Genomic DNA, 24465 nt, shown 5'->3' on the forward strand with positions numbered 1-24465 from the left:
TTCCTTGTTTTTTCTTTGGGGTTGAGTTAGGTGGCTTTTGGGGTCTCTGTCTCGGGGTTTCGGTGTTTCGGTTTCGGCTAGGGTCTCAGTCTCGTGCTAAGCAATGTCGCGTGGACATCGTGAGCCGTCAATTTAACAATTGATAAAACCAGTTATCTAACACTTGAGGTTGTTTTTGCTTACTTCGGTTCTGTCGGGTTTGAAGCGGAGCGATCAATGTAACCGGCCGAAAGTTGATAAGAGTTTGCCATTTTGCCACTGGCCATGATGAAGTCCAAGTATTTTATAGCGGCAGTACGTTAATTGCTCAAATGTTTGCATGTTTACTGATCTTTCAAGTGTCTCGATGAAGAAATTGTATTGCAAGGGTACAGATATAAGTCCACAGGAAACCCACTAATTAAATAAATTAATTAACTGTGGCTCACTAAAAAATATGCATGCTAATAACTGATTTATTTATTAAAATTTTAAATAAACTTTAGTTTTTTTAATAAAACCTAGATAATTATGAACTTGTAAGTAATGTATTGTGTGGGGTTTTTGGTAAATAAGAAGGAATTTTTCTATGAAATGCTTTTCATTAGCACGAAAAATACTTTTAAATTATCAAATATTAAATATATTTGGCTAGGTTGTTTTTTTTTAATTTTTATGTTCTTTATGTCTTATTTTTATTGAATTTTTGATTATTTCAATTTATTTTTTCTAATTCCCCCAATATGAATTAAAAACCGCAGATTTTATTTTTATGTGAAACTTTTTATTTCATTTCAGTTTTGTATTTTTTTTTTTGGTTTGTTTTGTATGTTTAAATACTTATTAAAATTGTTTTTGTTTTTTATTTTTCGTTTTTGTTGCTGTGTGTGTTGTTAGCGTCTGCTTTTTTCTGTTGTTCTTTGTGTGTGTGTGTGTTTGTGTTTTTTTGTGGATTTTCTTTTTTTGCTAAATAATGTTTTGCGATTTTTTTTAGATTTTTTTTTCCTTTGCGACGGTAGCTAATGTTCACTATATAGTAATTACATATATAGAAAGATGCATGTATGCGCTTGTGTGTGTGTGTGTGTGTGTGTGGGTGTGAATGAGTATGTATTGTGTGGGTGAGAGTTTGAGAGAGTTTTCTATCGTTTTGCGTATCATTTCATTCATTTTGCTTATATCATTTCAATAATATTTCGTTTGTTGCTTAGTTAGGAATGGAAAAAAATTACAAGCCATAAATAATGGTAGAAAAAAACTTTACAAATTACATTTTCAAAGAGCTTTTTCGGCTTTCCAGAGACGGAGATGGAGAAGAAAGTGACAGCGACGGGAAATAGAGGAAAAGAAAGACATCGCCCCGTCTATTTACAAAAGTATTTGTCCTCGTAACGCTGACAATAGTCGCAGATCAGCTGACAACATCTTCCGTTGTTGAAGCGACACCGGCACTTTTCCACGTGCTTAAACTCCTTGGTGGTATAGCCACGCCCACAGCACAGGGTCCCACAGTTGTCCGGATGCAGGCATTGGCGATCCTTGGTGACCCCGCAGTAGGAGGGCGAGGTCTCCAGATAGTACAGAGTCGTGTATTGTGACTGTTGGGGCTGGAAAGGAGGATATATAATCATTAGGTCACTGATGGTATCCAATCCCATTTCAAACCCACTTTCTTGCGTCGCTGCTTTGGCTTTTTCATGCGACTCGACGAAGCCTGTCGCATGGAGCGCTGGTTGGGCGCCTTGCGGATGGCCTCGTTGTACTTTTTCCTCAAAAGCGTGGCCGTGGCATTGAAGTCGGCCATCTTCTTCCAGCAGGTCTTCATCGAACAGGAGCCAGAGACGCCGTGGCACTTGCACTTGTCCATCATCAGCGAGGAGACGGCCTCAATGCCGACCTGAACAACAAAAGATTAATTAATAATCCTAAATTTAAGTGTTTTTTTGTGTCATCCACTCACCTCAGAGTCATGTCGCAATATCTCGCTGACCTCGTCCCCATCGCCGCCGCGCAAGTCCAAAAAGCTGCGCGTCACCCGCTTGCCATGCTTCAGATTATCGTTGCATCCGCCCCACTGGAAATCCTGCGCCTCCCGGTTATGCTTCTTGGGGCCGCAGCTGCACTTGGTCATCCGGCCCTCGGCACAGGCCCTGGCAATCGAGTGCGTCATGGCGGCCGCTGTCAGAGCGTGCACAAAGGCCGTCTCCTTGTACAGCTTCTTGAAGATATTCCGCTTGCCACGCGTCTCAATCGAGCAGTTCCAGCGATCGTAGCGGAACTGCTCCTCACAATGACTGGTGGCCAGGCGCCGGGCTTCGCTCAAGGTTCCCGGCAGCCCTGTCTCCTTGCGACACTGGTGGTTCTGCCGTCGGGTCGCGGGCATATAGCGGCAGGGTCCGCCCACCTGCCCCTGGGAGGTGAACACCGCCATTACCGTGTGCTCTGAGATGAAGTGCTCGCTGAAGGGGAGAGAAGAGATGGCATTTGGTTAGTATTTTGTTGTTAATTTGTAAGTTCTTTATTTAAAAAGATTTTTAAGCATATAAATATATTATTAATATTTTAATTTTTTTATTAAGCTATTTATTTAATATTTTTTAACGCTTTAAACGAATTTTACACAACTTCTTGTGCGACATACTGTGGAAATTAACAGAACCCGGTCACTCCACAATTTTCAACAACAGCTCTTTGGCGCCATCTAGCGGAAGTCTGTACTTACTTCAACAACACAGATGGCGCCACAAAAATTTGTAAAACTGTTAAAATTCAAATTGAATGTTGTATCTCAGAGTTTTCGAACAATAAATCCCAATAAATCCCTCAAATATATCTTATAAAATTTAATAATTAACATCGACAACCTTCAGAGATTACAAAAAATTGGTTTCAAAAAAATTTAACTTCTTTATGGCCAGTGATAAAACATCAGTCACACCCAAAACTATGAAATTTTATTTGATTTAATCAAAGTTACAACATATCTTGAAGTACGCTTTTTCTTATCAGTTTTCAGGTTCTACGAAGCGGAAGAAATTTCGTTTTAATTGGGCGGCCTGCTCCATCAGTTTCCAGTTATTTCGGGCGCTTCTTATGGGAACGAATGGGTGCTTGCGTTTCTTTTTTTATTCTTTTAAAAAGATGCCGCCAGCTCACCTCACCTCACCCGCTGCTTCCTGTCCAGCCCCATCATCGGTTATCATTTTGTGGCACTCTGCACTCCCTCCTGAGGGGTTGCTTCTTTTTAGAGTATGCTGATTTGCAGGAAATCTTAAATTCCCATAAAATTTAAGTGCATCGTAAATTGGCGTATGAGTAACGAGCTCAGCATATCTGAGGCTATCGCACTATCTGACTATCTGACTATTTCCGTCTCCGTCCTCGCTTCGAGGCACAGATTTTCCTATACACCCAAAGAAAATGTTGGGAAAAACATAAAACATAACATAAATGTATGTGTTAAATTGAAAAAGACTATAGTGAACTCTCTTCTTATCCATTTAAAAAAGAAAACAATACAAAATTCTAAGACATCCATTTAAAATACTTTAAGTATATTATTTATATTCTTTTTCACATTCTTGAAAATCATTTTCTTTTAGTCAAAAATTGTTTTCTGTGTACAAGTGTGTTCCTCCGATTTCTCCAGTTCATCGTTCTCGTGATTCTCCTCCACTTCGATCTCAACTTTCGCCACTCACACAGAGAATCTGTTAATAATATTCCATTGGGATTTGTTCCACATTTTCCGCGTGCCCACTTTTTTTTTATGTGAAATTAATTTGCCACATTTTCGCCATTAATTAATTAATTGAATGTTTGAAATGTTTACAAGTTGTGTTTGCTTAGTCTCGCGGCTACACTTTGCGGCATTTGTTTGGATACGAGAATACGGATTCGCGGCTGGCCAATTTTTATCTATTTATCTCCCGCTGCTTTATTTCGTTATTTGACGTAGTTTTTCCGCTTGATTAAAATATCATTTGTCGATTGACGGAAAACTAGTTTCGATTGGAATTTTATTGGGTGGTCCCGCCAGCGAGTGGTTCTAAATGAAGAGTTTGGGAAAATTTTTTGGAAAGCTTTTAAAAGTAATTTATGGGGTTTGGAATTATCAAACATAATTTTAGATATTAGAAGGAAATTTTTAGGAATTAGAATAACTAAAATAATTTTTTCAGCTGCTTCGGATTATTATTTGTGGCGAAATATGCAAATTTTAGGCAAGTATTTAGTTTGAACCTTCATTTTTATTTTTATTTAATTTTTTCTAAAATATATAGCAACCAAAATTTATTTAATTTCAAATATTGTTTTCAGTTTCCTATAAATTCCACAAAAAATTAGTAATAAATCCCCCCCAAGCTTTATTATTTGTTATTAATCATTTACTTTGTACAGAAACTATTATTAACCTAATGTGACATATGTCGATCTGTTGATCTCTGTTACCCTGTAGGCCTTTTGTGTCTCCATAATGCCACCCGGCCAATACCCTTGGGCTCTTCAATTACGGCTCAAAGCCCGTGTAAGTCGTCGTGTAAGCTTTGTATTGTTATCACATCCGATTGCTGATGTGTTGTTGCAAGTGCAATGCAAAGCGCATTAGTGCAAAGCCTCCAACTCACAAACAAGCCCCCCTTTTACCCATTTCAAGAGTTTGGATAATGTGTGTCGCCTTAGCCATCGAAAACATTGAGGAATTACAAGCCCTAAGCTGAGACAGAGATAGATGGAAGCTCAATAGAGAGAGAGAGAAGGAGAGTTGGCAGCCGAATCCGGAGTTAATCCTTTTGACAAAACGTTTACGGGCCAAAATGGAAAGGCAATTGGCTGGGCTAACTGGCTAAAACAATTAGCCAGACAAAGGAGAACTAGTCAGTGGTGGCAATTGTCTGTGTTTTTTGAAAATATATATTGAATATAATATAAATAAAATTATTTTAAGGAAATGTTACTGTTTAAAATAAGATAATCCAATTTTTTACAATTTCTAAATCATAATAAACTTCCTTATTTCTATATTTATATTTTCCTTGAATTTCTTTTGCTCCTGCCTGCACTTTAATTTCACAAATCTCAGCCGCCAGGCAAAGGCAAAGAGAGAGATAGATTTGTATCTTTTAGATACAAACTAGTCGAGAGCTATTAAAATGGCCGCAGAGCAAAACAAACCGAGAGTAAAGAGTTGGCGGTTAGGCCAAACAACAACACAACAAATTGATGGACGGACGGATGTGTGCCAGCAAACATATGTACTTAATATATATATTTATAAATATATATATATTTGTGGGTGTGCGGGAGAGCGAGATAGCGCCGTAAAACAAAAGTGTTGATGGATATTTTCCTCGTGCGATGATGACGCTGAAGTTGTGTGCTTCTGAGTGCTATCTCTTTCCACCTTGCCTTGGCTTTTCCTCGTTTTTCCCGTGCATTTGTGGAGATTCATCAAATTTTCAGAAACGTAAAATATTCAACACACACACACCCGCACACACACACACAGTTGCCATGGCTCACAAATATATAAATCCCTTTGTGCTGCGGCAAAAGCATTTTATGGACTTTACAGTTTTTAGTTGCTGCTGCTGCTGCGGATGGTGCTGATGTGGCTCCAAACAGCATAGCAAATGTGCAACAGCCACAGGAGGCAAAGGAAGCCACTGGCAGCAGCAGCATCCAGCGATTGGAAGCTGTTCGAAAAGCACAAACTAAGTACACAGAAAGAAATTATGAGGGGGAGGTATATAAAAATATTATTAAATAAGTTTTTGATGTTTTTTTTTTACATTTTTTTATACGATTTGTTGTAGAATTGAATTAAAGAGTGTAACTTATATAAAGTAAATAATAAAAATAAATTGTTTTAAAATTTATATTGAATAAATAACCCAAAAAAATATTTTTAAAAGTACTTCAAGTTTAAAATTAAAATATTTAAATTCTTAAATACATTAAATTAACTGCTTTCAATATTTTACATATTTTATAATATATTATTTCACAGTATATTATTTAATATAAATAATATTTGCATATATTTTTTTTAATAAGTAGATAGAAATATACATTTATAGATAGATAATAATAAATAAAATGCCTGTATTTAAAATCTAAGAAGTATTCATAATCTAATATTTTAAGTATTAAGTAATTAGAATTATATTAAGTATTTAATACATAAAATATTAGTTTATATTTGTATTGTATATTTCTTAAATCCTCTTTAATATTAACGGAAAAAATGTATTCTAAGTATGCTAATCCCTCTCAAAATTCTAAAAAAATCTAAAAACCTTTATATCAATTAACTCTCCCCACTTTCTCCCTGTGTAGATGAGGATAAAAACAGAAATCAACACTGGCAGTCGGACATAAAATCTTTTTTAAAGTAGCATAAGCATATCGAAAGCTGAAAAATGCTCTTTCGACTTGAACTTTTTTATGGACCTTTTTACCATTTGCATTTTATTGCCAAAACATAAATGCAGCTGCCAGCCAACGCACTAGCACTCGCACTCGGTCTCTCTTCTTGCCCTTTTGCCCCTCTGCTCGAATGCATTTGCTTATTTTTAAAACATTTGACTTGCATTGGGCTACCAAACTCTCCAGTCGATTTGTCGATTTCCTTCGATTTCCTTTCTGGGTGGCTTGTTTGTTTGTTCGCTGGTCGCTCTGTTTGCGTTTCCTCTGTTTGCTTTTGGCGTAGCTGTCGCATAACTTACCAAGGCCCGAAACGTTCAATTAAAACGCAAGTGCAAATACTGTAACCCAATCGGATCGGATCGAATGGGGAAATCGTCGGGTAAAAATTGATGAACTTAGGCAAAAGGCGACTCGCTCGGTTGGCTTTAATTGATGGCCGCCTGCTCTTCATCTGCTCTTCTGCTTCGATATGTTTGTGGTTTTTGTGCTTTTCGGCTTCCCTGCTTGCTTGCTTAGCAAGAATGGGGCCAATGAGGCGTCATTTCTACGGGCAATTTGCTGGGAGGCGAGCAGTTCTCTCAGATACTATATGTGCACAAATAATCGTTAATAGTGGAGATCATTAAGTCGATTCGGCTCGTGAATTTTCAAGAAAATATCTTCCAAAGTACACAATAAAAAATGGAAAATAAAAATTAGATAAAGGGGGTGTCACAGAAGTTTTCTAAGATTTTGGAAATTATAAAAGATATTGGTGAATAATTTTTGAAAGATTTTTAAAGTAAGTCTTCTCTCAGAGTAAGCTGACTTTTTGGTATTTTTAAGCTCCATAACTTTTTTTGTGTGTACTGTAAACTTTTAAAGAAGGTTTAATTTCGGCTGCTGTCCCATTAATTGCCATAACTCTTTTTCAATAATTCATATGGACCCCATTTGTTTGGCTTAAGAGCTTAACAGTGTCGTCTCCTCTTGGATCTTTCGAAATCTTTCGCTGAGTCCGCTTCCTGCACCTGTCAGCTTATTTATTCATTCGCTTTATGGCGCACGGAGACACACACACTTCAAAATGCGTTGTAAATATTGCGCTTAAGCCGCTAAATTGCAGGCGGTAAAGGCGGTAAAAGCAGCAGCTTTCAGGCAAACAAAAAAAAAAAAAAAATGAAAAAAAAAGAAGCGAGCAAAATTGCAAGCGCGAAAACCGCAAGACAAACGTCCGCCCCTTTGGGAAAAATCCCCTTTTTCCGTTTTATTTTTGCCAGGATGAGGATGAGGGGTCCCTAAATGCTGATGTATGAGATGTTGTTGTTGCTGCCCAATTTCGGCAGCGTTAAAACATAAAATATGCTTCCGTTTCTGCTTCATTCAAAACCCCCCCAATGAATAATGTGGCTGCAACAAGGGGCAGGGAAAGTTGGTGCACTGAGAGAAACTTAAAACCAGTTGATTCTAAGATGGATATAAATTTACATAATTAACCATTTAAATGGTAGAAAATATTCTGGTAATTTTTTAAAAAGAAATAGTGCCTAAATTTCATAAATTTGATTTGTTTATTACCTTTAATAAAACTTAAAATTACTATTTTTAATTTTAAATAGATTTTAATTCCAATCAAAAATATACAACAACATATTTTAGTTGTCAAATTTATTGCAAATTTGTATCTCTTTGAAAAGGACTTATATTTCAGCTTTAAAAATCCAAAAGAAAATATTTTTGGTACTAGAAATGTAACCAAAAAAACCTATTTATCTAATAAAAAACCCCACTCATTGCCTAGTTTTTCTCTCTGTATTTCTGTGGGTGGTTGTTAAGTGTGGGGCAGCAACAGTCGGTGGTTGTTTTTCGGCTGCAACTCGTCGCTTCATCATAAAAAGCGCATCCTTTTGCCCATCCAGCTCCCTGTGCCGAAGATTATGGTCATCAATTTTGGCATCATCCAACGGCAGCAGCAAACAGTTGTAACCGTAAACAATGTCGCTTCCCCCTCAGAGGCAACAACACCAACAAATGTGCCCCCAGAGAGTTTGGCACAAAATTAAAAAAAAAAAAAAACAAATACAAAAAAATAAGCCAAGTCCGAAAACAAAAAACCGGAGGAACGGTAAAAGGCATTTTTATGGGCTGCCTCATAAAATTTGTGCATGGGATTTTGGACTTGAGCAGTAAGTAGACAATAAAATGACGTCGCTACTTTTTTGGATTTTTAATAAAACGTTGCGGCAAATGATTAAAAACAAAAAGCCAGATACTGCGCAGTAGCAACAGCAGCAGCAGCAGAAGCAGCAGCAATCAATTTATTTGCCCACCCAGAAAGCGAGGGTCGCTCGGCCACTTGCTCTCTTCCGCACTGGAGCTCTATTTTAGTTTTGAAAGCATTTTTACGGCTTACTCTGCTTGGATTGCCGGGGATGCTGCTGCTAATGTTGCTGCTGCTGCGGTTTATTTACTCAAAAATCGTTTCTGTGGCAAACAACGGCATTGGAAAATGCAAAAGCAACGTTAAAGTTTATCATTAAGCAGCTGAAGCCGACCGAAAATGCCATGTAGCCGCTGTTTGCCACTAGCGGAAGCTGATGCTGCCACCGATGTTGCTGCTGCTGCGTGTGTGCGCCATAAAAATGCAATAAAAATCTTTACGACACATTTCGCTTGCAACCCTCACATTAGGGCAACGGCGCACACACTGCGCCGTAGATATGGCCATATATACCGTGGGGTATATATATAGAATTAGATGTACGCTGGCCACACTTCACACCTAGCTTCCTTACTGCAGCAGCCCCATGCAGCAATTGTTGCTACCTGAGAGCAACCTCTGCTGATGCTGCTGCCTCTGGCAAGACATTTTTAGGCCCAAGCAGTTAACGCCATTACCTTGGCCACGCCCACGCCCCCAGCCTCCTTGGGATGTTGCAGCTGGGAAAGTGCTGCTGCCACTGCTGCCGCCTGCTGTTTGTGTCATCAGCAATGCCCAGCTTGTTCTTTATTTTTTTTATCGAGCTTCCTTTGCATTTGACAGCTTCATTGTGCGGCATAAAAATTGAATTGTAATGGCCAGTTGCAATTTGTCCAGCAGCAGCAGCAACAGCCGGTTTGCAACATCATTAGCAGTTACATCTGATTGGCTTCTTATTGGTTTTTATATTGCTTTAAGCAATTTTCATATTGTTTGTGGTTGGTCATAGCCATAAATGTAAGAGTTTTTGCTATGGGAGATTTTAAAATTTAAACAGTTGTGTTTTAAATTTGTCTTTGTTTTATTAGTAATAAAATTGAGTGCAACTTTTTGCAGCTTTTTGTTCTTTGAGCAGCAATAGTTCAGAATTTAAGAGAGAGGTTGCAAGTATAATTTTTTTTATTTTAAAAGAAAGTTACTAAAGTATTGGTCTTTAGTTATTTTATTTAAGAAGTAACTAGATTTGATATAAGATTAATTTTAGATGTTACTTGAAGGTTTAGATAGTTTACTTGTATCTCAAAGATAGTTCTTTAGAAGATTCCAAGCTTCCAAGCATTCCAAGAGCTTAGAAAACATACTTAAAATTTTTTAAGAAATATTTTTCCCAGCTCTCTGATAAGCCTTCTATGTCGGGTAGCAGACTTCTTTTAAAACCCATTTTTGACACGCCAATTTGAGTCTTGATGCAGCAGCCACATGGGTGTGAGCTTTATTTAGACCAGAAAAGTAGCAACTCCCTTTAGAGATGGCAGATTGCAGCTACCGTTGCGGCCACGCCTTGGTGCAACATGCAGCCGGCTACCTCAAGCGTTCCATTTGACATTTATCATCCTTCAGGAACGCAGAATCAGCTACACTCTAACGGCCAGCCCAGCAGCTCCACCTTCCTGGCGGCACTCAATCTTCGACTGCTTCCGCTTGTTGCTATTGCTGCTCCAGCGGCAACATCCATTGCATGCTGGCTCTCCCTCTCATTGAATACATTGCCAAACTATTTTTCAGCTAATATTAGATGTATTGTTGTTGCTGCTACTGCTGGTGTTTTTGTTGGTGTGGCTGGCATTTCCCCCGTTTTATGCTTCAACGGCATTCCAGCAATTTGTCTGCATTTCTTTTAATTTTTTTTCGTTGTAGCATTGGAGAGAACTCTAGCATTTTCCCTGCAACCATTTGTTTTTGTTTTTTTGAGCCAGTGCGTTTTCCGTTTGAGAATTTTCATCAGGTAATTTTTATATAGAGATTCTGTGACTAATTTACGAGATAGCCTCTATCATTCCAAGCAATGAACTTCCCGCTTTCCACTACCTAAATGGAGACTTATTTATGGAATTGTCATAACATTATCTCTTGGGCGCTGGGCAATTAAAATTAATTGCTGGAATTTTCGGTCTTCATTTTTCCCCCTCTGAACTTTTCCCATAAAAATTGCCAGCGAATAGATTTAAATTAATTTTCCTGGCAATTTTCTTTCAACTCCAAGGCAACGGCCAAAGCAGCGGGGGAAACAAAGCTTAAGCTTAGCCATTAATGATTAATTTTGTGACTTGGCTTGACTGGGTTCAGTACACTAAGCAAAAATTATAATAAATAAATTAATAAAAAAAATAATTAATCAAGAAAAATAAGAATTCTAAAATAACAAAGTAATTATGAGATTGATTTCCATCATTTAATGCGTTTTAATGTGTCCAAATACCACAATTTCTTAGAGCATAAAATTCTTCAAGATTTTAATTTAATATCAATTTTGTGTTAGAAGTATTTTTCCCAAGTGTTCAAAGAATAGACGAGGAGGTGAGCCTTAAGGTTTGAATAAAAGACTCGCATAAAAATTAAACATCAACGCGAAACGCAATCAACATTAAAAGTTTGCGAGGGAGCTCTTAGCTTACATTTTATTTACTTTCCCATAAAAGAGAAACGCACGGGAATAAACCGATAAGAACCCGCCTCGCAGCCCGAAAAACTCGGACTCAGTCCCGGCTCCAGACTCCGTTTTGTGCTCTCCAGGATCCACTCAAATGCGTTTCGCATAAAATGCGTTTTTATGGCCGTGACGAAAAAAAAGCGATCCTGATATCACACCCCAAACAGGCGGAGAAAACTCGGCTTCGCTTTCCCATCAACGCCATCATCAGCTCGTTTTCCCTGGGAAAACTTTGGCATTTTTGCGAGGGGGGTGAAAGCGTGGCCAACATTGCCGCAATGATGTATTAATGGACGGTCACGTAAAGCTCATAAGATTTTTACAAGCAACCCTCGCTCGCAGCGAAATGGCCTTGGAGGTGGAGTCCATGGAGTCCACACATATCGCATATATGTTAGTACATATATACGGGCCACTGAAGTACTCTACACACATTCCTCGACTCTTTTCCAGCTCTCCAAGTTGCTCATTGAGTGCTAATTAAGCAAAAATCCCGCCCCACAAACGAGGCCAAGTTGGCGCCATATACACAAAAAGAGATGCCACAGCCAACCACGCACAGATTCAGATACAAATTCAGCTAGATACATCTACATGGCTACAGATACAGATACAGGTCTGTTGTGCTTTATTCTCTAAACAAATCAAATGCTGCCACGAAGGCATTCAATCAGTCGAGTTGTTGTTGTTATGAGGTGATAAAACAAGTTCATGTTGCACGAATCCCTTGGCTTCTGGCATCTTCCCCGATCTCTGCCGATGTTTTGTAAACTTTACAGATCCCATGATTATTGGCCAATTAGCTGGTAAACTGGGAAAGTTTCGATTTGAGATGTAGTATCATTCCAGTTAATGAATATTGTTGTTTCCAGAAAAAAAACAAGAAAAATTAATAGCATAAACAATGGGAATACAAAGTCGAAGCCACAAATCAAATGCATTTTTAAACACAAGTGGAAAATGGAAAATATCTACAAAGAGTAGCTATGGCTTTTACTGGGGAATGTCGCACTCTTTTAACAAAGTGAAAAGTTCTCTAAAAATACTGTTAGGAAAATATATATTTTCCCTATGTTCATATCTGCCACAACATATTCGGCTGGCAGACCAATTTGTTGGCCACTTCCGTTCGTTGTTTCCAACTCAGCACTCTCAGCCAAGATCTAAGCCAAATAAATGACCAAACACAGCCGGGAAAATTCTAAAGCAGAGCTACACTGAAAAAATAAAGTAACTTCGGCAAGCAGAAATTTATATACCCCTGCAGTTTGCATTGGATCTTGGCATCGAAATAAAAATTGATCATAACTAAGCCAAAAAAGCATTAATTTTCATGCGGAAAGGTTTTCTATGATATATTTTTCTAGAATAACAAATCTGCAAACTTTATTTTAAATTATAAAAAATTTAAAAATTTAGCCAATTTTTGAGAATTTTAATGATGTAACCCCTTATCATTTTTTGAAAAAATTTAAAAAATTTAGTTTTCCTCCGGATGCCTAGAAAGACTCGCCTGTTAATGCTGATCAAGAATCTATATGGTTTATGGGGTCGGAAATGACTCCTTCACTGCGTTACAAACTTCTGACTAAAATTCTAATCCTCTGCAAAGGTACAAAAACTCTAATTTAATTTTAAAAATATTTAAAAAAAAAGAAAGAAATTTTATAAAATTTTACTAATCTAACCAAATATATTTGTATATTTGACTAATCTAATCCTACAATTATTACCTAAAATCTAGAATTTATAACCCTTTATCATAAACTATTTCATGTGCATCTCCTCTCAAATAGAGGCGCCTTTTTTATAGATTTTCCTTTGGGGATTCGACTGAAAAACTATGGTGACCACACAAAATTCGCTGGTTTTCTTTGGCATATTTTGCCAGTCGCCTGTCAACGCCAAGATGCGCTTAAGCATTATTAATTGTTTTCGAAATGAACTGTGCGCCATGATAATGAGCAGCGAAATATGCAACACAAATGCACAAATGGCAGCAGCAAAAAAGGCGAAGAGAGTTTCTGATGCTGCCCCCCGATGGATGCGAGGGAAGCTGACGGAGATCGGCCAGTCACATCCATTGGCATCTGCCTGTATATATATGCAGCTCTGTTGGCCAGAAAGGCAATTTTGCATAATTTCCGAAACACATGTTGCCTTCAATCATGCGAGAAAAAGCAGCAGCTTCAATGGGGAGAAAGGGATACTATACTGGCACTCGAAGGGTGACGAGGAGCAGGAGGAGGAGCAGGAGGGACAGAGGGGGACATGGTGAAGCGCCCCGAGGGCACATAGACAAATTGACTGACTGACTGACTGAGTAACTGAATAACTGACTAACTGGCTGGCTGCTTGGCTGCTTCACTGCATCCGACGACTGCGAGGGAAACTGGGAGTCAAGTGAAAATGTAGCGGAAAACATTTTAATACTAATTACAAAGAATTTGTGCCGCCGCCGTTTGGCTACTTTTACTTTTTGCTCTTGTTTTTAATCTTTGCTAGAGATACCCTAACAAAGGAATGTGGGATTACTTTGTTTTGAGATACTTCTAAATTATTAATAAAATATTTAGGCTGTCGAGGCTTGAATATTTTATTAAAAGAATTATAATAAAATTGGAAATGATTCTTTGATTATATATTTAAAAAAAAAATTATAAGATAATCCTTGAATAATTTAGTGGAGATCCCAAAAAAGTTCATAAACTATTTATTGATTAATTGGACTTCTCCCACAGCTCACTCTCGCTTTCTGGACCAAGATACTCTTCAATCCAGCCTCAGCTCATGGCCGGGCTCCCAGAGTCGTGTTTGCCCCCCTTTTTGGATTTTTTTTCGATTTCCGAAAATAAATGTTAGCGCATCGCCTGCGGCACAGGACTGCGTTTTAATTGGAAAAACACAGAGAGAGCCAAGTGGAGTTCCCAGCTCGCCAGCAACTCCAGCTGTTGGAGTTCGTATCTTTCGTTCCCGTTTTTTTTCTGGTTTTATTTGGAACCTCGAAGGCGGCGGTAAAATCGCTTTAATCAAATCGTTTTATGACAGCGCAGAAAAGCGGAAAAGGCTGGGAAGCCTGAAAAGCCGACAAATGACACACACAGACAGTCACAAAAGACACATGAACGTCATTAAGTAAACAATTGTGCTGGGGAAATGTGTGTGCGCGGGTGGCAGGCAGGTGAGTTCTCCCCAGTTTGACATTAAACGCGTGTTAATTTCATTTAATTTGGCCCGTGATTCGCCTCCACAAGGGGTGAGGAGGAGGAGGAGGAGCAGAAGCGTCTGGCAGGGGGCGAACTCAGTTCAGACATTTACGGTAAACGACCCGTCCGTGTTTCTGTCCATCCATCAACGCCCCGATCGCTCAGCTCGCTCTGAATTTTCCCCCCCAACTGCATTTGTCAATCAGCGTGCAGAGTTTTCCCTCTCGGTCTGCGGTATTTTCCCTATTTTTCCGCGCCTCTGCTTGGACTGACATTCAAGGTCCATCATCTGCTATTTTGCTCTTGAATTTCGCCTGTGCAAAGTGAGCCCCAAATATAGTTTTTGTGGTTGTCTAAGAGAGGAGATCTCGCTGCTTAGTGCTTTGTCAAGTGGATATTTATGTTTCCAAAGCTATCAAAGATCTGGAAAACCCGAGATGTCAAGTGGGTGGTGTGGTTAAATGATTTGTGGATGGTCTAAAAAGTGATACCAGCTAATAGAAAAGCTTTTGGGGTCTGAGTGGGTTGAGTTATAGAAGCTGTTGATGGAGTTAAAGGCATTATCAGGTTGTTTAGGAAATTAAAACAGTTTTTGTAAGCAATAATTGGGGTTGATATTTTATTTAAATTTTACTATAGATAGTTTATTTATTCTTTGAACTACTTTATATATTTTCTCAATGGCCTGGCTACTCATTTTCCCTTTTCCCTAGCCTGTTTTTCCGCTGACTAACCAACTTCTTTGTCTAAATCCCGCATATAACTCCCCTGCCTCGAAGGCCAACATATCCATTTCATTTTTCCCCCTCAAATTGAATTAAAATACCAAACATGTTTATTTTTCGGGGAAGCATTCAATGAAGATGTCACTGATGTCGGCGGCGGCTTCTTTACACAGCTCCTGGTTTTTTTCTCTACTCCTCATTTCCATAACTGTTTTCGGTTGTCTGATTTTTCTGGCTTTTATTTTATTTCAAGTCGCCGCCGCCGCTTTCGTTGGCTTTCGATGCCCGTTCAGGGTCAGATTGCCAATTTATATCGATCTGGGAGAAGCAGAAATGCCCATTAACACCTACGACGACGACTCCTCCTCCTTTACTCGACGGCGCAAGTGCATCTTGAAGCGGTTACCACTTGGTCACACCTCTGGAGCACCCATTCGAGATGAAAGCAAATAAACCCGGCTTGAGCTATGAGTATGTGGCCTGAAGTTGGCCCAAGCTGGAGAGGAGCATCAATTAGGTTTAAAGACCCCGCCAACGACGTTTGACGGCATGCCATGACTCTCGTCGCTAATTTGCGCAAATTATGTGCCGGGCCTCTTAAAGTACCGCAAAGTGAATGAGTGCCAGTGCCAGTGCCAGCAGCCCAGCAACACGGCCACACGGCGACATTGCAATCCCGGCCAGGAACCAACCATCCAAAACTCCAATTATGTCAACAGCAACCGCGCAGCAGGCGCAACATCAAAGCCCAGCCAGCCGTCTTGTCTTATTGCACCTCACCTCGCCCGGCTGGGAAAGCGGAAAGCTGGGAAAGCGGGGAAAAGTGCATTGGATGTGCCTGGCATGCGGGCAACATGTTGCTGCGCGGGGACAGGTTGCAGCAACATTTTTTGCGGTGACAATTCGAGGGAGAGAAGATCTTTAGCTTCTTGAAGGTAACGGATAAGGAATACCCTTAAAAATAAATTCTTTTTTTGAAAAGAATGAATTTAATAAAAAAAATTAAATTAATAGAATGTTAAATAGGGTGTTGGAACATTTTAAATAAATTTGATATGAAACTTTTTGATGGTTTTGATATTAATATTCCTTTATCAGTTGTTTTCAGAGGCTAAGAATGGTTTGAAAATTGTTAATCAGAGAAAACATAAGAGAAGTCAATGTTAAACAATATTTTAGAATTTATTAACATCCTCAGCATATATTTTAAATATAATTTTATCATCTTCTCTTCATTGTTGGTCTCATATTAGAGTGTTTATATATTTTGCAACATTTATTTAAAATTTCTAAATCCTTTCTTATTTAAGAAAAGGAAACCCTTACTTCCTTTAATTAAATTATCTCCATTAATTAACAATTGCTTTCATAATCCACTCTCTCATCCGGCAAAAGCCTTGCAACTCAAACTCCCCAATAAATTCTATTACAAATATTTTCCTATGAAAACAAAAATACCCACAGCTCTCTCTCAAATCGCTTGCGAAAGTAATCATAACCTGGGCCAAAGGGTTAAGTAAACAGAAACGTCAACGCTTTGTAGGTTAAACCGTTTAAGCAGGATGTGTGTACGTGAGTGGAGTGGGCTGCTGTCGAGGATTACGATATGTGACTGCAATTGGGAGGCGAGTCGCAAACTGCGTGTGGCCCCCCCTTTGATCTCTCCTCCCCCCCGAAACGCTTTGATGTGCGGTGCGTGCCTCAAGGTCCACAAAAACTTCAAGGTCCCAACTGCGGGTCTACATCTATGCTATTTCCGCATCTCTCTCTCCCTGGGTGTGTGTGTGTGTGGAAATTCGTTGTTTGTCTTTGATGCAACTTCCTCAATGCGCTGCCAGAACGCGGGGGAAAATGGGGAAAACTTTGGTCCAGAGACAGAAACAGAGACAGTTAAAAAGATGGCCAAAACGATGGTCGGGCAGGGGAGGGGGGCTTACACGGAGATCAAAGGCATCTCGAAAAGCCATCACGCTTTTAGACACACGACGAAAACACGGCGAAACTCCAAGAAATGATATAAAAGCGTGGCAGCGGAGAGCAGAATCAACCGCATATTGCACTTGGCTGCCATCTAAAGCAGCCTTTGTAAGTGCACTGCAAGAAAATTTATGGAAAATCTATCTGAATCTGCTTGAAAAGTAATAGAGCTCCTAAAACATATAAAAACTTAGGTAAATAAAGGAAAAGTTAGTTCTTAGATATTTAACTTTCCCGAAATTAATTTCTTACTTTCACTTAATATTTTCTTTAGCTAAATCTTTTTGTAAAACTCCTTGCAATATTTTCTCCCAGTGTTCTACATTTGTATCTGTATCTGCATCTGCTCTTCGGCAGTTTGTCTTACTTTTTACACCTTTAAAAATGTGTTTTGTTGTTTGATTTTAGGCTTCACGCTTGAATTGCTTTTTGTATTCAGCATCTCTTCGAGCTGCCTGATTTGTTTAAGTCATTTGGATGATTTTCTTTACGCACTTTTCGATGATTACATGAAAATGCGTTTTTATGTCATGGGAACGTCGGCCTCTCCTATTGTTGCAGCAGTTGCAACCCTCGAAAATGCAGTTTCTTTTCGGGTCTGTTCATCATTGGGACTTTTATTGGGTTCCAGGTTCCAGGTTACAGCTTGAGTTTCAGTTTCAGTTTCCATCCTGGCCAATTTATGAGTCGATCTCCGCTTTTGTGCTCGCCCTCCTCGTCTGGCAGCTGCTTTTTGTTTAAACTTTTATGGCTCAGCTTTAGCTTTTCCTTTTGCCCGCTTTTCATCTCAACAAAAGGACATTCGGAATAATGAAATTTACCCAAAATGGGGGAAAACTTATTCACAGCAAAAAACGACAAGAAGAAAATCCAAACTGAACCCCAGTTTATCATTAAGAGACAAAAAACCACAGCAACGGAAATGCCATCAGGAGTTGGAGTTGGAATAAAAAAGATGTCGAGAAGTCCAAGTTGAGAGACAACGGCCTCATAAAACGCAGCCATCAAAAACGACAAAATTAAAAAGTTCAAATGGCAAATGGCAGGCAAATTGTGAGCAGTAAAATTACTAAAGAAAACTCCAAGGGAAATATTTGAAATCATAAACAACGAACTGGAAATACTTTAACTGATAGTAAAGAAGAATTGGCAGAACGAAATGCGATCTATTTTCATTCAGAAAATATTTCCCAGTCATTTGTGGAGTTATTTATAGGGTTAATCAATGAAAAATTATTCGCCTAAGGAATTCTCTATCGAACTTGCTGATATATGGCCTCATCAGACAATGGAATTTTTGGTATAAAAATTTCTACCAATGAAATATAGCCTCAAGGAATGCATTCGGCATGCGGCAACAATAAAATGTCTAAGTAATAACAAAAATTTATTTTTTTTGGGCTAAAAAACATTTCTATTTCATAATGACTTGAAGTTAAGAAATAGATTAATTATTATTATACATAAAATACATGTATAACCCTCGCTTACTTGCTTATTTAATAATATTTTGGCTATAACTTATATAGTTTCTCAATATAATCCTGAAATTTTAATATCTTTGACACTTATTGGCGCTGTACAGTGAGAAGTTTATGCCCTCAATTTCATTTAGCAAAACTCAAGTCCAAAATCCAGAAATATCCCGGCTGCTGGCCCTTATCCCCAAAATCTACGACCTCCAATCTCCAACCATTACCAAATCTCTCAAGCTCCAGACCCCTCCATTGTCGTCGTATTGAGACAAATAAATTTCGGGTGGTGCCACATGGCCATGCCAACTGCAGTAGTCGTCGCAGATTTTCCCTGGATATTTTTAATTTTGCGGCGAGAATAAAAAACAAAACTTTGGCCATAATCGTTATCGTTATCGTCATCATCATCGTCAGTGTTGTGAGGGGAAGCCCCACCAGGACTTGACCATAATTTGCGGCCAAAAACAAAGGCTTTTTCTTGTGTCTTGGAAATTAACATTTTTATGCTTCCGCCAGGGGAAGCTCTTTCTGCTCTCAACTCCTTGCCACAAAGCAGCGATGATATAGCCGGAAAGTTTTCCATCCATCCGCAACAATGGAAACTTGCACTCGCAGTTGTTAACATGAAGTTGTCCAATGAAGTAAGGAGACATGAAAGCCCGAGGAGGTTGAGGGGCATCCAAGGAAACGGTAAGTAAGTTTTAATTACTCCTTGACAAATATTTAACTTTGGGAGTTGCCAAAGGGAGCAACAACGGGAGGATGACAGGGGGAAGAGACTTTGTCTTACGCACAATTAACCAGATTTTTGCCGCTTGCCAGGCAAATGGAAATCACAGAAGGACAAAGACAGTCTGGGTTCCCGGATTCCCTTTTCAGACTCGAATTCAGATTCGGTGGGGTTGTTGTAACAACATAATTCTGCGCCGTATAATGTCATAAATGTCTGTTAAACAAAACAACGCAGAACGGAGACGGGCAGACTGTCAAACATTATTACATTATTTGCCTTTTGCTTTCGGGGCTATGTCAAAATGCTGAAATTGAAACCAACCCCGTGGCTTCCTCATTCGGGGATTTCTGGTTCTTGCATTACTCTCTCATCGCCGGATCAACCCTGACATGGGAGATTAATTGCGCCAGCCGTTTGCCTCTTTGAGTCGGCGGAGGGAACTTCATCATCGAGTGCCCCCTGACGGCAATTATTAAATTTTCATTACATCCCCTAATCAGCGTTTTGTATTATTTTGTATATTGATTGTGTGTTCCCTTTCGGCCTTCACATCGGGCAAATTGAGCTGAGAGTCGCTACGGGTTGAGGACTTTTGTAAAGGGTTAGTGGATGCGAATTGCCATATTAGCAGAATGGTCTAGGCAGGTGTTGAAGAGGCTTTTGAATGGGTTTAGGAAATTAATTTATATAATAATTAAATCGGTTAAGAGATTTGTTCGATAATTTTCCAACATAATTTGCATTACCAAATGCTAAGTTCATTAAACCAAACGCAAATGCAATCTACCAACAATTTCTTGACTTGCAAATTAATACTTGGCAAATAGCTTTGTTGGTCTTGTGCAACTTTGAGTGTTTTGACTTGACTTTTGTGTGATTCGTGCTGACATTTCGAATCAATAAAGTCGCACTCCGGCTAGGCACCTGCATGCAGATATCTTCCAAAGGGGAAAGCGGGGTAATTGGGAAGACACACCATACACACCACACACACACGCATTACCATCCAATCCAGTTTAATGGCAAACAGCAAACGATGTCTTGCTCAAATAAGCCGATTAATTGTAATCAAGCAGCGCGTCCAAATGGACACCGGCTGGGTATTCCTACTCCCATTCCCACTCCCGGAACCAGAAGGAGGAACTGGAGACCGGGATGGCCTCCGGATGGGATCCCCTGTCTATCGATTTCTGTCGTCTAGTCAGTTGGGTCACTTAGTGCATGTGCCTGGCAAGGAAATAAATACAAAGACCGGCGAAGGCAAAATAAGTGAAACACTTTCTACCCCGGCGAAGAGGGCTCCAAAGTGGAGCCGGAGCTCTGGAGTTTTGTTTAATAAAAAGAATTGCCAATTGCGAAGGAGGTCTCAAATGTACACTTAAGGAAAATGAGATGGAACTTTTGGAAATACTAAATTTATAAAGAAGCTTGTAAATAAACTGTTTGTAAACTATAAAATGTTTCAGGTAAAGTAAATAACTTCATATGATTTTTTAATGTTACCTAAAAGTATTACGAGTTTGTCAGTAAAATTATATTTATGGGTTTTCCAATTAGATTTTTAGTAAAAAAGTGTACAATTCACAAAAAAGACAGTGAAATGTGCTCTCAAATTGAAATTATTCTTTCCACATTTTTAAAATATTTTAAAATTGAAACCTTTATACAAAGCTTCAGAAAATAATTCTTAAACTAAATTCTAAGCCAGTTCCCCAGTGTAAAATCTCATCCCTACTCTGGCAAGGATATTATGGGGTTTTCCCCTTTTGTTGGGTGGTTTTGTAATGACAAATAATAACTGGTGGCCCTGCCGGTTAGCCCCCATCCCCTGGCTATTTTTTTCACCCCGTCCCTGCTGTCGCTGGTGGTATGCTCCCCTGTCAGTGGGCAAATTAATGGTGAAGTGTAAGTAAAATTTACGCTCTGCCACCGCCGCCGCCGTTCGCATCTGCTAATAATCATAAAAAAGGCGGCTAGCAGCAGCATTTTGACAACCGACAACCAACCGACAAACCCCCACGGTTGCAGCACCCCCATTCAGAATTCAGAATGTTTTTGGCTGACAGCCGCAGAATAAAGCAAACGCAGGCTGAAAGCCAAAAGGAGCAGCCGCAAACAAAGCCAATATAAATAATTTTACTTTATTGTTTAAAACCCAGGCTGGACCCCCACCGCAGCGTCTGCTTGGGTTATATATTTATGTTGCATTGCAGCTGATTAGCAGCCGAAAAGGGTTTTCATCTTTGGTGTCGACTGTTGCACATTTTGCTGGATATTTATTTATTTATTCGCCAATACTTTTGCCCAGATCAAAAGATCAGGAAGTGCCTACTTCATAAAGTCTGGGATATCATAAGAGATCATAAAGTAAATGACTGCAGGCTGCTTTAAGGAGAAGACTTTTGTATACGTTTATCTAAATTTTTGCAAATTTGTTTATACATTTTAAGGGTTTTTCAAGTAGCAATTCTAAAGTGAAATTCTAAATAAAAAAATGGTTTTAATTTCCAAATTTCACTAGTAAAAAATACTACAAATGCTTCCTAAATTTCAATGACTTATTTCATAGAAATTTTGCAATATTTTGAACCTAATTAAATCTTAATTAAAACCCTCTTCCGCCTATCTGGTTTTTCAAGGCAAGACCCTTCAATTTACCTAATTACCAACATCGGACCTACTCTTGATTTTTATGTAATCAAAGTTCATGGAGGGTGATGCTGCTCGCTTGAGAAAATCAAAATCGAGCGAATCAGAGTTCACTTGGTGGGTTAAACACGAGCTTGTAAGGCATGTTTTAATAATTGCAGACACAGATATTAATTGTAAACGTTGATTGTTGCGCTCAACTGGAGTTGGGGCCACAGAAAGCCACATAAAAAGCGCCCATAAAATGCGGCGACTGAAGGCATATTCGTAGGACAAAACAATTTGATGGCTTGACTGAAAGATCTCCATCAATTGATAAGATTTCAGTTCAATTAAGATGGTTTTTCGCAGATGGGGTATACCATAGCTATGTGTAGACTGACTCACTTGTAATGGCCCTGCTGCATATCCATGTTGCTGGTGCTGGACGGTAGTCCCATTCCCATGCCTGCAGCTCCGACACCTCCTCCTAGCATGGTTCCTCCGTATCCCAGATTTCCAGGTAATCCCTTGCCGCCGGGCACTATGATGCCCAGGTTAGCCAGGCCGGCCAGTGCGTGTCCATGGGGATGTGAGCCCAGATTTCCGCCGTGATTGTGGGACGACGATAAGCCCATTCCGTTGCCAGGAACTCCACCAAGTCCTACTCCTACTCCAGAATGCCAGGGACCGCCAACCGAAGCCACTCCTCCACCGCCGATGACCGATGGAGCACTCGATGTGCTGCCGCCCAGTTGATTGATCATGGATCCGCCACCGGGAGAGCTGTTCATCACCTGACCAGCTCCGTTGCTCCCCATCAGGGTGTTCAGTATTGTGCTGTTCATATTCACATTGTTCAGGTTGTGACTGCTCTGGTGCAGCTGATGCTGCTGGTGCTGCTGCTGGTGGTGTATGGCAGGATTGCTGCTCTCCAGGTCGCCATTTTGGCCAACCATCAGCAGCTGATCCTCGTTCCGCACCTGGCCGATACTCAGGTTAATGAGGAACATAAGCACAAATACTCCCATTGTCGATGGCATTTTCACTGAATTTTATTTGTTGTCTTGAATATTTGTTGTTGAAGCTGCTTTTGTTGTTGTTGAATTGGTGATTTTTCTAAATGCGTTTTCTATAGTCTACTTTTTGGCGTGATATATTGTGGATGCTTGGTGGTAAGTACTTGTGTAGTTAATAAATTACTAATTGCTAGGGTTCTACCTCGTACAATATTTATTACTTTAGAGTTACAAATTAAAGATACGCTTTTTGTATGCTTGTCAAAATTGTTTCGGTTAATAGAAAATTGTTAAGTTGCCGTATAAAAATTGTTTAAAATTCTATTCTATGCTTCTTTATATTTGCTTGAGATTATGTATTTTGATAGTTGCATGAATTTTGTTTTGTTTTGTTTATTTTTGTTGTAACTTATTTTGGACTGCTTAATACTTTTCGTTTGATTTCCACCTTTATTTATCCTGGGACTCTACATTTTTTGTTTTTCTAGCTTGTTGGTGGATTGGATTTATTAAAATTTTTATATTTTCACATTGGCACTTCAAACGTTTTTTCTCTTGTGGCCGAAGATGATTTATTTGCTTTAGCGATGTGCGTTTTAGAGATGTGTTTTCCTTCGCCTTTTTTCCTGGGAATACCACAGAACACTAATCGAAGAGCGCTAGATCAAAAGGCGAGTTTTCCTTTTGTTGTTTTTCAGCCCCACCGAGACGATCGAGCGTATCAAAAGGTAACGAAACTAGTTTCGATGTTGCAGTTGCAATGGCTGTGGTGTTGCCGTGTTGCAACGCCGTCGCCAGTGCCTCTTCACACCGCCGCCGATCCATCCATCTGGGCAGCTTAACTTTAGGGATTTTCCGATTTTTCCGATGCACATGAAAGTAAGCCGCCACGCATTTAGTTAATTTCTCGGGGGCCGGCCGGCCGGCCACTCGCCATAAGCACTGAACACAGATCGCGGACGGGATCACACTTTGAGTAAATATAATATATTCTCTCTTTTTATTTTCCCTGAAAGCCCTTTCCGGATGCAAACAGTTTTTCACACTTTCCCAACTTTGGTTTGCGGCAATATTTTTTCAAAATCTCAAATTCGAATTCGCCTGCTCCGCGCCACACGTGCGTCCATCAGCTCGTTCGGCACTCGACTGAATCATCGACAGGCGGCGAGTCAGACTTCGTGTGCTGCCACAGCCGATGGTGTTGCTGCTGCTGCTGCTGGTGCTGCTGCTGGCTGCCTCTTTGGTGGCCGTTCTGATAGGCAAACGCGGTCGTGGTCGAAGGGGAAGGCCCGAAATGCGTGCGCAGCCAGTGACAGGCTTGCAACATTTAGCTTGTTCGAAGGGCGATTTGTTGCCAATTGATCGCCGTCACAATATATATATTGAGGCACAACACTTTATTAAT

The 24465-nt window shown here is 39.5% G+C and overlaps 2 protein-coding genes across 2 annotated transcripts in view; one reads left to right on the forward strand and one right to left on the reverse strand.

Annotated features, from left to right (window-relative positions):
- LOC138928913 (serine/arginine repetitive matrix protein 1-like) overlaps positions 1-24465 on the forward strand; it is a 50103-nt gene that overhangs the window by 12438 nt on the left and 13200 nt on the right. The gene's annotated exons all lie outside the window — the stretch shown is intronic.
- Wnt4 (Wnt oncogene analog 4) lies at positions 829-24186 on the reverse strand. Its single transcript, XM_017164157.3, has 4 exons — positions 22450-24186; positions 1940-2438; positions 1649-1876; positions 829-1586 (listed from the first exon to the last, which is right to left on the reverse strand). Exons 1-4 carry the CDS (start codon positions 23082-23084, stop codon positions 1344-1346), a joined length of 1605 nt encoding a protein of 534 aa, XP_017019646.1. The 5' UTR covers positions 23085-24186; the 3' UTR covers positions 829-1343.

The sequence above is a fragment of the Drosophila kikkawai genome, chromosome 2L (assembly GCF_030179895.1).
Source record: "Drosophila kikkawai strain 14028-0561.14 chromosome 2L, DkikHiC1v2, whole genome shotgun sequence".
Classification (NCBI taxonomy): domain Eukaryota; kingdom Metazoa; phylum Arthropoda; class Insecta; order Diptera; family Drosophilidae; genus Drosophila; species Drosophila kikkawai.